The 14,786-nt window shown below is 37.6% G+C and overlaps 1 protein-coding gene across 2 annotated transcripts in view; it reads left to right on the top strand.

The window, feature by feature from the left end:
* PARN (poly(A)-specific ribonuclease) overlaps positions 1-14,786 on the top strand; it is a 67,523-nt gene that overhangs the window by 26,069 nt on the left and 26,668 nt on the right. For both annotated transcript variants that reach the window (XM_082772417.1, XM_082772418.1), the window contains exons 20-21: positions 3,338-3,424; positions 10,714-10,788. In XM_082772417.1, coding sequence (XP_082628543.1) covers positions 3,338-3,424; positions 10,714-10,788 — 162 coding nt within the window. The remainder of the gene's footprint in view (positions 1-3,337; positions 3,425-10,713; positions 10,789-14,786) is intronic.

Below are 14,786 nucleotides of genomic sequence, written 5' to 3'. Positions count from 1 at the left end.
ACTTCTGAGGTAGGTATACTTAGTTTAGTTTGTTTGTTTAAAAAAGTGCAGTAAACTAGGTGACTGTTACAAATATTGTTGTGTTTGTCAGTTCATTTATTCTGTAGTATTATAGCCAGTTTGTGCAGTTTTTTCCAGAAAGATTGGAGTTCAGTAACACATGCTAGGTCAAATGGTACTGAATATATGAAAGTGACTTTCATGATCTTATTTTGTTACTGCGCTTTAAAAACTTCCTTAAAAAGATTGAAGTTTCCACCAAATAAAGTAGAATGTGATTCAAATATTTCTCACTTTGGTAGTTAGAAGGGATGGAGCTTTAAACAAAGGATTCAAAGTGAATTTTAAGAGTAAGATAATACTGGAGGCTTATGAGGAGTTTCTTGTCTCATTTAAAAAAAAAAAAAAAAAAAAAAAAGCATGTTGTGCCCTTTTTTGTTTTTTGAAGTAGTAGATTAAATCAACAAGACTTCACTTGTGCTCATGAAGTGATTATTTTCTTTAGCTGCTTCTGCTTCCATCCAGTCAGATGGTGAGGTGCTCATGAAAACCTGTAATTCGTTGACATGGAATTGCTAGCAAACTCGTACTAGCCTGGCTCATTTTCAGTGAAATGGGTTAAAGCACTTACACAACTTGTGAGTTGCTTCTAAATTATATTTCAATTGCCATGATCAGACAGGTGACCACTTCATGTTTTTCTAAGCTGCATGGATTTCACTAACCAACCAAGTAGATACGTTGCAACATACCACAGGGTCATGTTCTGGTCTTCCATATTTTGGCAGCTCAAAAATTGGTCTCTTTACTTGGTTTTGCTCCACATCGGTAGTCTACTCAACACAAAAGTTTTGAAACCTATTTTCCACTGACTTCATTAAGCATTCAGTATTTTAGTCATGAGATGCTGAGTTAGGACTGTAATTTTTCCTGTTGGTGTGTTCATAGTGGAACTTCTGTGAAGATTTCTTTTAGTATTTTGACATTGTCTTGAGTTATTCTGCAATTATTTCCATAGAAAATAGATGCACTTAGAAATTGGTATTGTTGCCATGCCTTGTTTGTTTTAGGAACTTTTGTTTTACAGGCCTCCAAGTAGCTGCTGTGTCCTACTGACTTTACACAAGGGGTTCAAAAATTATTTGGGAATTAAAAATTATATGGGCATTTTAGAAGTGAGTGGGAAGGCTTAAAACTAAAGCCTATTAAAATCTGTGCCATCTATTCAGGAAACACTAACTATTGAAAGCTATGGTTCTCAATTTCATGCAAAAGTGAAAACCTTGGTTGGTGGAATAGAGAAACATACATCTGTTTTGCTATAATGCACATACCAGGCTAAGCAAACTTTGTTTATAACCACCAGCCAAAATTAAACTTCAGTAATTACTAATGCTTAGTTATTTGTGATGTGAGCAGTCCACAAGTCTTTTGTTCAGTAACAGTGCAAAGTTGCATCTTAACCAAATGTGGCAATAAAACCGAGCAGGTTTGCCCTTGCATAATTGGGTTAAGTACACGTGAAACCTGAATATAGCAATAATAAGTGGTTGGTGGAGTAATTTTTGGACGTATGCACTATGAGTAAGGTCCACTGTGAAAAACTATCCTATTTTAATGCTGAGAACAAATGACATCAGAAACTAGAGAAGTTCATATCAAAAAACGATTCAGGAGTGAAATTCACTGTGGTGAGTCACTCGCATATCTGTATACCAAAGAGGAGAGACTCTTTTCCTGAGTGTTTTTCATTGTGGTTAAGTAAAAATCTTATATAATTCTGTCACAGAATCACAGAATTGTCAAGATTGGAAGAGATTTCAAGATCATCGAGTCCAACCCGTGACCTAACACTAACAAGTCCTCCAATAAACCATATCACTAAGTTCAACATCTAAACGTCTTCTAAAGACCTCCAGGGATGGTGAATCCACCACTTCCCTGGGCAGCCCATTCCAGTGCCTAACAAACCTCACAGGAAAGTTCTTCCTAATATCCAATCTAAACCTCCCCTGGCACAACTTTAGCCCATTCCCCCTCATCCTGTCCCCAGGCACGTGGGAGAACAGACCAATCCCCACCTCGCTACAGCCTCCTTTAAGGTACTTATAGAGAGCGATAAGGTGGCACCTGAGCCTCCGCTTCTCCAGGCTGAACAATCCCAGCTCCCTCAGCTGCTCCTCATAAGACTTGTTCTCCAGACCCCTCACCAGCTTTGTTGCCCTTCTCTGGACTCGCTCAAGCACCTCCATGTCCTTCTTGTAGCGAGGGGCCCAAAACTGAACACAGTACTCGAGGTGCGGCCTCACCAGAGCTGAGTACAGGGGGACGATCACCTCCCTAGCCCTGCTGGCCACACTGCTTCTTATACAAGCCAGGATGGTGTTGGCCTTCTTGGCCACCTGAGCACACTGCTGGCTCATATTCAGCCAACTATCCACCAGTACTCTCAGGTCCTTCTCTGCCAGGCAGCTTTCCAACCACTCATCTCCCAGCCTGTAGCTCTGCTTGGGGTTGTTGCGCCCCAGGTGCAGGACCCGGCACTTGGCCTTGTTGAACTTCATACAGTTGACCTCAGCCCCTCCGTCCAGCCTATCCAGATCCTCCTGCAGAGCCTTCCTACCCTCAAGCAGATCGACACACACACCTAACTTGGTGTCGTCTGTAAACTTACTGAGGCTGCACTTGATCCCCTCATCCAGATCATTGATCAAAGAGGACTGGCCCCAGTACCAAACCCTGGGGAATAGTTGTGTGTAGTTATGTCTTGAATTGCCTTTAAGAAATTGGTGCAGTAAATCATGTACACCAGAGGTTTATTTGGTGCCTCTTTGTTAGAGGTTGGCCTCTCCTGGTGTAGTTTTAATTTAAAGAAGTCTGTTAGTGTGTATATTCTAGCTTGTGCCTACTGTTATGTAAAAAACTACATTGAACATTGTTTCACAGTAAGTTTTTTTTATTGACAGAAAAATGGTATCATTGAATTATTGCTAACAATTTGCTTAAACTAGAGTTAGAGCACGAGGAGGATGTTTTTTTTTTTTTTGTCCTAGAACTTGCCACAAAAGATGTGAATTACATGCAGCAGAAACTGCCCACAAAATGCTGCCTCAATTCCTTGTACTAGCTTATCTGTATATCTACTTCATGCATAATTGCAAACATGTTTTCACTAGTGCCTGATGTAGTTTTATAAGTCTTGTCATGTTTTCTTTAAAAAATAAATAATAATAAAAAAATTAAAGCTATGGGACCATATTAGGTAATTTTTCTTTTAGGGTTTTCTAAAGATACCAGTGGTAATTCTTATTCTAATAAGTAACTTCTTGTTTTGCAGTACAGCCTAAACGAGATCATGTTCTTCATGTTACTTTTCCCAAAGAGTGGAAGACGAGTGACCTTTACCAGCTTTTTAGTGCCTTTGGTGAGTAATATGATCTATACTTACTTACATCTTTTCTTTTCCTCTTTTGTTAGCAAGTACCTCTGGGTTTATTTTTAATTTGTGGATGCAGATTTATTCCTAGTATAGGCAACGATAATTGATCTTTAGTGATTTTGAATGGTGTCCTGTGGACTTGTTTTGTAGTGATGTGTTGAAAATGTCTGCCTTGCTGACCTGCTCTTTAGAAATCTTTGTTACCTGGTGCTTGTTCCCTACTGTGGACCTTTGACCCTTTTTTTCATAGCGTCTCCTGGGAGGAGTTAAGGTTTTACTATATAGGTGGCTGAAGGGAATGGGAAAGATAGATCAAGATCTGAGGAATAAGGTTCATCCCATCGGGTACTTAAAGCAAAACAGCAACTTACGTGTGTTTAGTCAAGCAAGCTTTAAAATTTGATTTCGATACTGTGAACACCATTCAAGTTGGAGGAAACAACAATAACAACAAAAGCTATCAATAACTGGCTAGTCCTATTACTCCTCTACTAAGTAATAGTGTATATAATTTAAGGACATGGAGGTCCTTTGTAACTAGCATTGATCTCTTGATATGTAATTCTTGCAACAGAAAGCATTGGTTGTGCCTTGTGCTGTTAAAACAGAACAGGAGTGATCTTTCATAGGTCTGTAGCCTTATGTTGGTTGCTGTTTCCAAGATTTTTATTGTAGACTAGTTTCTAGTTGCTTACAGATAAGTAAGGTAATACTTCAAAAGACATCTTCTGGTCTTGCAAGTAGAAAAGTGACTAACTGGTTCTGTCTGTATTATGAAACGGACCTTTCCCCTTTTGGAGAAAAGCAAATGAAGAGATTGCTGTGGCTAGTACTTGATCAGTATATACTGTAGGTGTTTCAAAATGTTTGATTTTCCATGTTTAATGACTTAAGTCACAGTTTGCAGTTTGGCAAAAAGATACAGGGCAAGCCTGAAACTAACCTCCACTGACAAAATTACTATGCTAACCATAAGGATATTTAATTACAAGTAGAGGGATAGAAGTCCTTCAGAATAATCTGTTGTTACTCTTGGGCTTGCTGTAGATTGCCACTCTGATTTACATAGTAATAGCATTTGTCTCTTCTTCACCTATAATTATGATTCAGTATTCTATGCAGGGTCTCTGAACGTATAAAAATTGACTTGTTTCTTTCTGACTTGATCTGCTCTGCAGTATGATGCCATTATGATGCAGAATAGAACTTAATATTCCCATTTGGTAAGTCTAGAATATAGAAAGGTGCTGAGATTCTTCAAGAGGTGGACTTACAGGATTAAGAACCTGTACAGTTTGGTATTATTTCTATAGGCTTTTGAAGGCTCAGCTATGTAACTTACTTTAACAATTCCTTCTTTTCAGTGCTGTTATGAAACGCGAGTATGTATCACTACCACCAGGTGTCAGGCTTACACATCTGAAATATTGAACAATTTTGAAATTGTTATTTCTCTAGTTTTTACGGATTCCAGAGCTGTGTGTTATTTCTCTAGTTTTTATGGATTTCAGATCTGGATTTACAAATTCATGGTATTTGGAAAGTGCTTAATTCACATTTTATTTTAGGTCTTATTGCCATGCAAACTGCAGGTGATATCTTCCAAAATTCTAAGAGCACCCATGCTTTTTCAGCTGTAGCTGGACAGAGACACAGAGTATGGGGTGATGTGAGGTTGACTTGCCAGAAGCCAAAAATCATGGCAGCAACAGATATCAATTACCCCAATTACAACAGACATCAATTATCCCAATTTACAATGCCATTTGAATGAACCTGGTTTTAAATTAAACTTTTACCTGAATTATAAATCAATTGTTAAATTAAATAGCAACCTTAATCTGATGTTATAGAAAAATCATTTTGAACTTGTTTTAGTCTAGTACAAATTGAAGCAGAGTTGTAATCTTCCTTTAACTCTCCGATGAAAGCAGTGAGACAGCTGAAGGGACTGCAGTGTCAAACTTGGTACTATTTTACATTCCCTACTCTAGAAGGGTTGCTCATGATTTTGAAGTCTTTCAGTACTGTATGCATACCAAGTGGATACCTGTTCATGCAAGATGTTTTTACAGTCTCATGAGTGAATGTAATTTCACTGTACAAGTACTTTCAGGAGTCAAACCCCTGTATTACACTTTGTGAGAGTATGAGAGTAATCTCTCTCTGAGAGAGAGGGGAACACTGGTATAGTGTAGTTCATGGAATCATAGTGATTGTAATGCATAAATTGCTTTTAAATGTAACCAGTCCTTTTGTGTGTTTAAACCTTGTGCTGGTAGTCCAAGCTACTACATATGTGAGTTTTAAATGACCTTTTTAAAATGAATCATAGAATCTCAAAATTGGATTTGTTCCATACACTATGATACTTGTTCTTGTTTCCCCCTGTACTTTTATCTCCCTGTTTAACTCCGCTTAAGAATAAAATATATAAAAAAAAAAAAAACTTGAAAAATATCCCCTTCAAAGGTAATGAATATAGTATAACAAAAATTTCTAGCACACAGTATATGCAAAGTATTCTCCTACAGCACGCATTCATATAGACATTTGAGCTTTGTATAGTGTTTTTTTATTATTATTATTTGTATTATTTTTATTTTAATCTTATATTCCTCTATGGATTTCTGGCCTTTCTTCCCCCTCCTCATGCCAACATTTCCTTCAGCTGTTCTTGCTTTCTTTGTACTGTCTTCCAGCCAGAAAGGTAGAAGCTCTGTTAGCCCTTCTCAGTTAATGTTTGCATTTAACATAGGCTTCAAGCCTTCTTCACAGAATAAAAGATTCAGCAGTTTCTTTTGTCCGAAGTAGTGAGTGTTAATTTCTTTTAATTTTTTATTTTTTGTTAAAGAAGATCCATATAATCTTTAATATCTGTGCTGAGGCTTTAGTTGTAAGTAGCAGCTGATTAGAAATGTATAATAGTTATACATGATATTAACTGCTCTGTGACAACTGCCTTTCGTTTTAAAACTTCACATATTTTATTAAATGTGTCTTAGTTGTTTAGTAACGAAATAGTGAATTCCCCCTGTATGTCCTTCATATGGTTTATGTTCTTGTATCTTCCCCATAAATATGTACGAGCATCTCTCTAAGAATTTCTCTTAAGTCTGAATCCTAGTTTACTTAGTCTCTTATACAGAAGACTTTCCGTACCTTTTATCATTGTGGTACAAAAAAAATGAAGAAAACCCTGTCTGAATGACATGATTTAACAGTATAATTTTATTCTATAGATTTTAATGTTGTTTGCTTATTTGTATGTATTTATATAGAAAGGTTTAAAATTTATTTGTTTAAAATAATAATAAAACCCAAACACACACATTACTTTCCACCTTCATCTCAGAAGCAACAAATCAGGTTTTAATCTAGCTAGGTGAAGATCTCTTTATTTCAAGTTCTAATACTTTATTTGACATTAACTTTTTTTTAGCAAGGGACTTTTGCCTGTAGTAGTGTAGTAGCAAATAGACAAGGGTCATTTAGCTAGCAGTGGTCATTTCAAAGTATTGAAGGCATTTGACCTATTATGAAAGTGCAGAAGAAGAAATCTTCTGTTTTAGTTCTCTAGAGAGAAATATTTTAGTATTCTAGAAGTATTCTATTACATTGCTGAATGTTGCTTATTTGGATTAGCCTTGCAGTAAGCTGGCATGCAGCTATGTTGATTGTTTAATATTGCACTTCAAGTACAGATGCATTTGCTTTTCAGATCTGTTTTGTCCTTTCACCATACTTTTGAAATACACAATATTTACTGAGTACCTAGCAATACTTCTGGATGGCCTCATTTATCAATCTTGTTTCTTAAATTCCTATTTCTTAACAAAAAAAAAATAAAAATAAAAAGGCAACATATCCGAACAGAGTGTTTGTTAAGCATGGAGAATTGTGAAAGACCATTTGTTGCAGTTCTCTTTAGACTGCAGCTCAGTGTTCGCTCTTTAATGTTTGACATGCTCTTACAATTATATATTTAAACTGAATAAATGTAAGTATAAAGATAGTAAGTATAAAGATATGTTGGCAGGTATTGAAACCCTTAATTATCTAAAATACCAAAGCCATTTAGAGTGCAGCAGCCTTACAGTAGCAATGAATAAATGTCTGATCCTGAAATCATGTGCCATCATTAGATTTGATTTTTATTTACTTATTTTTAATTGGTACTTAATGGAAACATGGGCACTGATGTCCATTTGGTATCAGCTAAATTCATTCAAGAGATTTTTGGTCCATCGCTGATCCTCTGTGCTGTTTTATTCTAAGGATAGATACATTTGTAAGTTATGCAGGATAATTTTTCTTTCTGGTCTTTTTTGTTGTCTGCTCAAGATAGATAATGGAATTCATTAATTTCCATATAGGAGAGGGACAGAATCTGGACAGCGCTTAGGTCTTGCAGAATTATGGAAGAATATGTCAGCTGTCTCAAAAAAAAAAATCTTAAATTGTAATTAGAAAAAATTGTAATTTGAAAAATTTGCAAAAAAGGAGGACTCAATATTTAAAGAAATTTGGAGCAGTAAGTTGCCAATGTCCTTAGTGCAACGGTAATTTTTGCAGTAGTTTCTAATATTTAAAGAAAGCTATCAAACATACACTAATTTTGAGCTGCAATTTTAAATCAGCTTCGGCAGTTCCCATGTTGTGAAATGTTAAGTTGCCTAGATCTTGTTCTCCATAGAGTAAAGATCCTTACCCATAGGCAGTGAAGACCTGTGTTTTTCAAGACTGAATTATTAGAAATTTGCCTTATGAAGTGTTTAAAGAAATTCTAACATTTGCCTTCTCAGTGAAAGCTGCTCTTACTAGCAGCCTTAGCTCTTTAATATACGAAAATGTCAGAAACCATACTGATTTGAGTATGGTTTTGGCAATGATCAAAATGATCACAACTTAAAGTTCTAAATAGCTGGCTACTCAGATGTATAGCATGCAAACTAAATCTAACTAGGCTTTTATTTTTTATAATTAGAAAATCTGCTTATTATCTGGCTGGATTTCAGAAGAGACTTCTCTAACCTTGTAACCTGTAATTAAATTAAATTTTAATAGATTAGACATCTGAAAATAAAAAGCGTTTTAAGTCAGTTTGCATCATTTTTTTAACCTTGTAATGTCTGAAGGTTGAACAGTGATGTAACATTATATAAACTTGATTTCCTTAGTCTCCCTGAAAAAAAGTGCTAGCAATTTTCAGTATCTGAAGTATTGTAGTGGGTTTACGTGGCAAGGTTTTGGTAGCAGGGAGCCATAGGGGTGGTTTCTGTGAGAAAGATCTAGAAGCTGCCTCATGTTTGGGAAGGGCCCCATTGTTTTCCAGATCTGAGCCAATAAGCGATGTTGTTTGCGCCTCTGTGAGAGCATATTTAAGACAGGGAAAAAACGCTGCGCCAGACAGCAGCCGGGAGAGTCAAGGGAGTGAGAAACAGCCTTGCAGGTGCCAAGGTCAGTGTAGAGGGAGGGGGAGAGGTGCTCCAGGCGCTGGAGCAGAAGTCCCCTGCAGCCTGTGGTGAGGACCATGGTGAAGCAGGATGTCCCCCTGCAGCCCATGGAGTACCACGGTGGAGCAGGGTTCCATGCTGCAGCCCGTGGAGGAGACCACGGTGGAGCAGGTGGGCCTGCACCGACGGAGGCTGCCGCCTGTGGAAGACCCCTGCCGGAGCAGATTCCGGGCCGGACCTGTAGCCCGTGGAGAGGAGCCCACGCAGGAGCAGGTGACCCGGCAGAAGCTGCTGCCCGTAGGGGAGCCAGTTTGGAGCAGTTTTCTCCTGAGGGACGGACCCTGTGGTATGGACCCATATCTGGAGCAGTTCTGGAAGAGCTGCTGCCTGTGGGAAGCCCACGCCGGATCAGTTCATCAAGGACTGCATCCCGTGGGTGGGACCCCACAGCACAGGGGACGAGAGTGACCGAGAAGGAGCGGCAGAGAAGAAGTGCTGTAGACTGACCATAACCCCCATTCCCCCGTTCCCCAGCGCCGCTCGGGGGGAGGAGGTGGAAGAGGGTGGATGGGGGGGAAGGTGCTTTTGGTTTGCTTTTTCCTTTGTTTTCTCACTTCTCTAGCTTGTTAGTAATAGGCAATAAATCTTACTATCTCCTTATGCCGAGTCTGTTTTGCCCGTTACAATAATTACTGAGTGATTTTCTCGTCCTTATCTCAACCCTTGAGCCCCTTTTCACATATTTTCTCCCCGTTCCTCTTTGAGGAGGGGGAGTGAGAGAGCGGCTGTGGTGGAGCTCGGCTGCCCACTCGAGCGGAACCACGACAAGTATACAAACAATAAAGCACTTAGATAAGGACAGGAGATGTAAAGGGATTTCAGACTACAGTAAGTCCTTGTGTCTCGGATGAGAATCCTTGCTTATGCTTTTGCTTGTTTGTAAGCTCTTTTTGTGCTAATGTGACATTAAAATGGAATCGGAAATGGAATTGCTGCTTGATGAGTGGAGGAATGTTTTTCCAGTCACTGTTCCATGGTAACAGCTTCCAAATGAGGTGCGCAGTTGCATTTGTCCTCGTATTTACTCAAATTAAGTTTTCATTGCACATCCAGGAAATTGTGTGTAGTATGGCACAAACCAGATTTTGATGATTTAGAGTGTTATAATACCTAGAGTTCTCCGCTTGTGTGAACCATCTTCTACCCCCATGCCCCATTCTTCTACTGGAATCCCTTATCTTGCATGTCTGTATGAGGAAAGAAACTGAGTGATAACTTAGCCATTCCATGCTGTGTCTTCAGGAGATGTTGCAGTTCTGAAGGATGGAGAGGTTTTTAAACCCAAAAAGCTGTTCTTTTTCTCAGTACAGAGCTGAAATTTCCTAGCAAAATTGCTTCAAATTTTTGTTTCAGTATTATACAGGACACGTGGAAGGAGGAATAAAAAAAACCAAAACACTAAGATTACTTGAATTGCTAAAAGACTGGGGGGTGAAGCTGAAGCTATGAAGAAGCAGAAATCCTATAGGATCAGAAAGGTGTTACGCATCTCTTACGTTTTTCCTTTTGGCCCTTACTAAGAGGGTTTAATAGTAAACAGAATGAACATGCAGCCCTAATGGCCACTGCTTTCTGAACAGTTCCAGGCTTGTAATTATACACCTTTACCACGGACTCCTGTTGACAAAAAAAGATATTCTCTGCTGAAAATATGCTTAGTTGACTATTTTGTCTTCCATGGCCCAGCATATAAAATACGTGACCAATTTTGAGACCTTCTTTTTTTGTGGTCATAACCATTTCTTTTGCTTTTTATAGGTAACATTCAGGTGTCGTGGATAGATGACACATCAGCATTTGTATCATTAAGCCAGCCAGAACAAGTACAAATAGGTAAGTGTTTCTGAAATTACTTCAGTACTAAGCCAGGACTTCAGCTATCTCTTGTAAAATCCTCCAGGCTAACAGTGTCTGCGATTCGAATGGCAAAGCCACTGAGCTAGTCCAGATCCTTTAGGAGGAACAAAACTCATACTACCTGCATGTGTTGCAGCAAAGACAACAAGCCCAAACTGGATTTAGTTGACAGTTTTCCATGACCCTCCTAGGAGCCGAACCTGTAAGTAGAGTATGGCTACTTTTTTCACTTGATGCAGTGTTGTTTTCTTTTAAAGTTATTTACTGTCACTCTGCACAAAGCAAAACTATCAGGACTTTTATGATCTGTTTTTGCCTCCAGATATCCGTGGGACTGATGCATGTTTGATTTCTTTCCATTTGCAAGTGAAAGCTGCAGTAGAAAGCCTTTTTGTGTGTTGTAGAGCACATGTAAAATAACTTAAATCTCATAACTCAGTCTGGATGCTAATGTGTCTACAATTTGTGTATTAATAAACATGCAAAGTCTCCAGATTTTTTTTTAATCTTCATTCGAACTTTTGAGCTGAGCTTAGCTTTGAGACAAATCAATGGAGATAAGACCTACAGGAAATGCACGTTTAACTTTCTTGGAAGTTGTTTTTGTATTTTTTCATATTGCTTCTTGTTTCATTATTCAGTAGATTTATATATTTTGGATTTTAGGAGAGGAGTTAGTTTTAAAGAAAAAACTGCGTGACTGTATAAACAACTTGTAAACCTGAGTTCCTAATTCATATAATTACTATAGATAGTAACATGTTACTTAAGTATTGTGCAAGGTAACACTCTTGAGCAAGCATCAAGAATTAGCCAAATATATTTGTAAATGCTTTGGGAATTAGATAATCCCATTTCACATTGTATAGATCAGTGAACACCATACCTCATGTTCAGATTATCCACTTGCTTTGCACAGTAAAGGATAAATTGTTATAGTTACTGTGTTCATTCTGTTTCCATATCCATGTCTGTTCTGTTTACACTGTCTATAGGAAAGAGTTGGCTTTAACATGCCAGTCAAAAGAAGCATGAGAAGATAATCTAGGGTGTATCTGGTGCTAGGAAAGCTATTCAGATGGTGATTCTTGCACCTGAGGAGTGAGAGGAGATAGTAGTAATTGGGTTAAGTATCATTTAATGGCTAATGAGAGCATAAATGTAAATAAAATCGGAGCTGAATGGAACAATGAGCATGAGGTTAAATAAAATGCCAAGAACTGGAGGATTTAGGAGGACAATTATTTGGTCAGAGCAAAAAGCAAGTTGCTTGATTCTAATTAGTAGCAAACAGAATGGTTTTAGTAGCAGTGGTTTGTATAGAATGAAATGAGACCGGGGCAAGTATTGCATAGTAGTAATGTTTGCATATAGGGCAAAGAATGGACTACTGTTGTGGTTGAGGAGGGGTAACAGACTCTTGAAAAGATTGGAATTACTGGATTTAGTTGAGCATGTTTATGGTTGTTTTTGTTTTAAGCTTTTAAGAGGTGCAAGCTAATATGGCTGTTTACATGGGTTATGAGGATCCTGTAGATTGTAGTGAGTTACAAACTTTCATAAGGCTGTCTGACATTACTTCTCTGCTCAGATGCACATGGTAAAAAAATGAAAAGTGACAAATGTCTCTGAATTTACTGGAAGTATTGCTTCCAGTTATGAAGAAAAGCAGTTTGTTTTTCAGATATTTTTTATTTAGTTGACTGTATTTGGATCCATGAGCCCTTAGTGGTTTCTGGATTGAGGAACTACCCATAAACTTACTGCTGAGAACAATGACTGGAAATAGACCATTGTACATGATAGTTCTACGAGTGTCATCCTTATTTATTCAAATGCTCATGTCAAATGCTGTGGAGCCAGTAAGAATAGCAGTGTAGATAACACTTTTGATTAAGTGACTGAAATCTTATCCCACTTTAGAATTATTCTGTGTGAATTCCCACACTTAAGTTCTAAAAAGAAAAAGCAGTAGAAAAACCCACTGAGATCACCATTATCTGTCTTACAAAGCTAAAATAAAGAAGCTTTCAGGTTTAGGATGCATAAATACTGCGTTATTATCTAATTCTTTAACATTCTCCGAGTATTTATCATACTTCCTCATACATACTTATCTCTGCAGAGAGTTATGAGTACATCAGCCTCCCTATAGCAGAAAGAGCATTGTTGACCCAGCCTATATTTAGGCAAATGGGCCATATAACTCCTAGTGAGAAGTTACAAATAAAGAATTATGTCAAAACAAAAGTGGTCCTCTTTTAGCTAGCTGTGTAACTTGCTGACACTCCTTGCATGTCATCATCTCCGCATTATAGTCAGCGGTGCTACCAGCACGCCATGCAGTAGTGAGCACGTTAGAAGTTTAGACTTAATCTAAATTATGTTCAGTAGAAGTGTACTCTGGGCTGTGTATTTGCAAATGATGTTTGTGAAGTAGGAACTTATCTGAAATGTCTGCAACTTTTTATTTCAGACTGATTAATCTTACTCAGTTTGGTCTCGATGTGCGAGGTATATGCTGAGAAAGAATTGAATGAAGGGTTGGAATTGTGTCACCTTTTTGCATTTCCAAAAGGATTTGTCTTTGTGGTGAATTACAACATTTTTTTTTTTTTTCTGGTTTTAAGTTGATACCTTCATGTACAGGATATCTGTAAATCACAAAAGCAACTTTCTCTCTGTACATTTTCCACCGCCTTTTCAAACTGCTTGCTTGTTTCTCTGGACACGACTTCCAAGGCTATTAGTTTTATATATATACTTGTGTGCATGTACGTGTATACACACATAGTGCTACAGTAACTTCCCCACTACTATCAACTGAGTTAATAGCCCATTGTGTGCCAAGCATTCAGACACATTCACCACCATCACAATTTCTTTTTGTTTTCAAGTTCATTTTGTTACAGCAAATAGATATTCTGCAGACATTCAGTTCTTTCCACAATATATAAACTGAATCTTTCTGGCACCTGTGTCTTTCTTTTTAATGCATTGACAAACTGGGAGGCTTGTTCTGTGGCCTATGTGCTAGGAAACAAGTTATTTATTTGAAAGCTCAGGTGATTATAGTTTTCATAGATTTTTATGAAGTCAGGTTAGTAAAATCTTATATACTGAAAGTATTCAGCCAGCCAAGCTGATAAACTACAGCAACTTCAATTACCAAAAAGCTGTGCGATTTTTACGGTAAAATTGCTTGTCTCTTGTTTTTTGCTGTAATAAATAAATCATAAAATCAATTCTGTTATTCTATTTCCTGATTTAAAATTCTTTAATGAATGGCTTTGGCAATAAAAGTCACTACTCGTCCTCGTGATTTAGTGGGCTGTGTTTAGGTAAAGAACCTAGGAAAAACTAATGATGTGGCCTGTTTTGAACCTGTTTATATAAATATGTCTGCATCTTCTGGACTATAAAACAAAACAAACAAACAAAAAAAACCAAACAACATCAGAGCTGTCAAACAATGTGATACAAAGCAAGATGTTGCTGCAGACATATGTTTATGCTTACCTCTTAAGAGTTGCTTCTGGCTTTGAGTTGGTATTAATACATGTAACACGTGCAACAAAAACATTTATGGAAAATAAATGAAATGAGAACATGATGGATGTGTGGAAGTTTCCCCATATTTATAGGGTGGTTAGATTTGGCCTCAGATATGAGTTTAAACACTGTAAAAAAAATAAAATAAAATTCAGATTTGTTTTGAATCCTTTTAATGAGGAGAATGTGTGGGAAAAATTATGAAAATCTGATTTGTTCTATAATAATCTGGATGGAGTGTTAACTGATTGGATGCCTACCAATTTTTTTTAAATGTCGTTCAGATTTGGAAAGTATCCTTATTTTTCAGTTGCAGCAGTAATTCAAATACTGAATATTGGACTGAAATAATGTGCAGTTATAAAATTGAACAGCAGATCATTTGAAGGCTGATTCGCAGGCACCCCTGCATGGGTCTGCTC

The sequence above is a fragment of the Aythya marila genome, assembly GCF_965140915.1.
Source record: "Aythya marila genome assembly, chromosome: 15".
NCBI classification, from domain to species: Eukaryota; Metazoa; Chordata; class Aves; order Anseriformes; family Anatidae; genus Aythya; species Aythya marila.
This window is presented reverse-complemented; position numbering and strand designations above follow the sequence as displayed.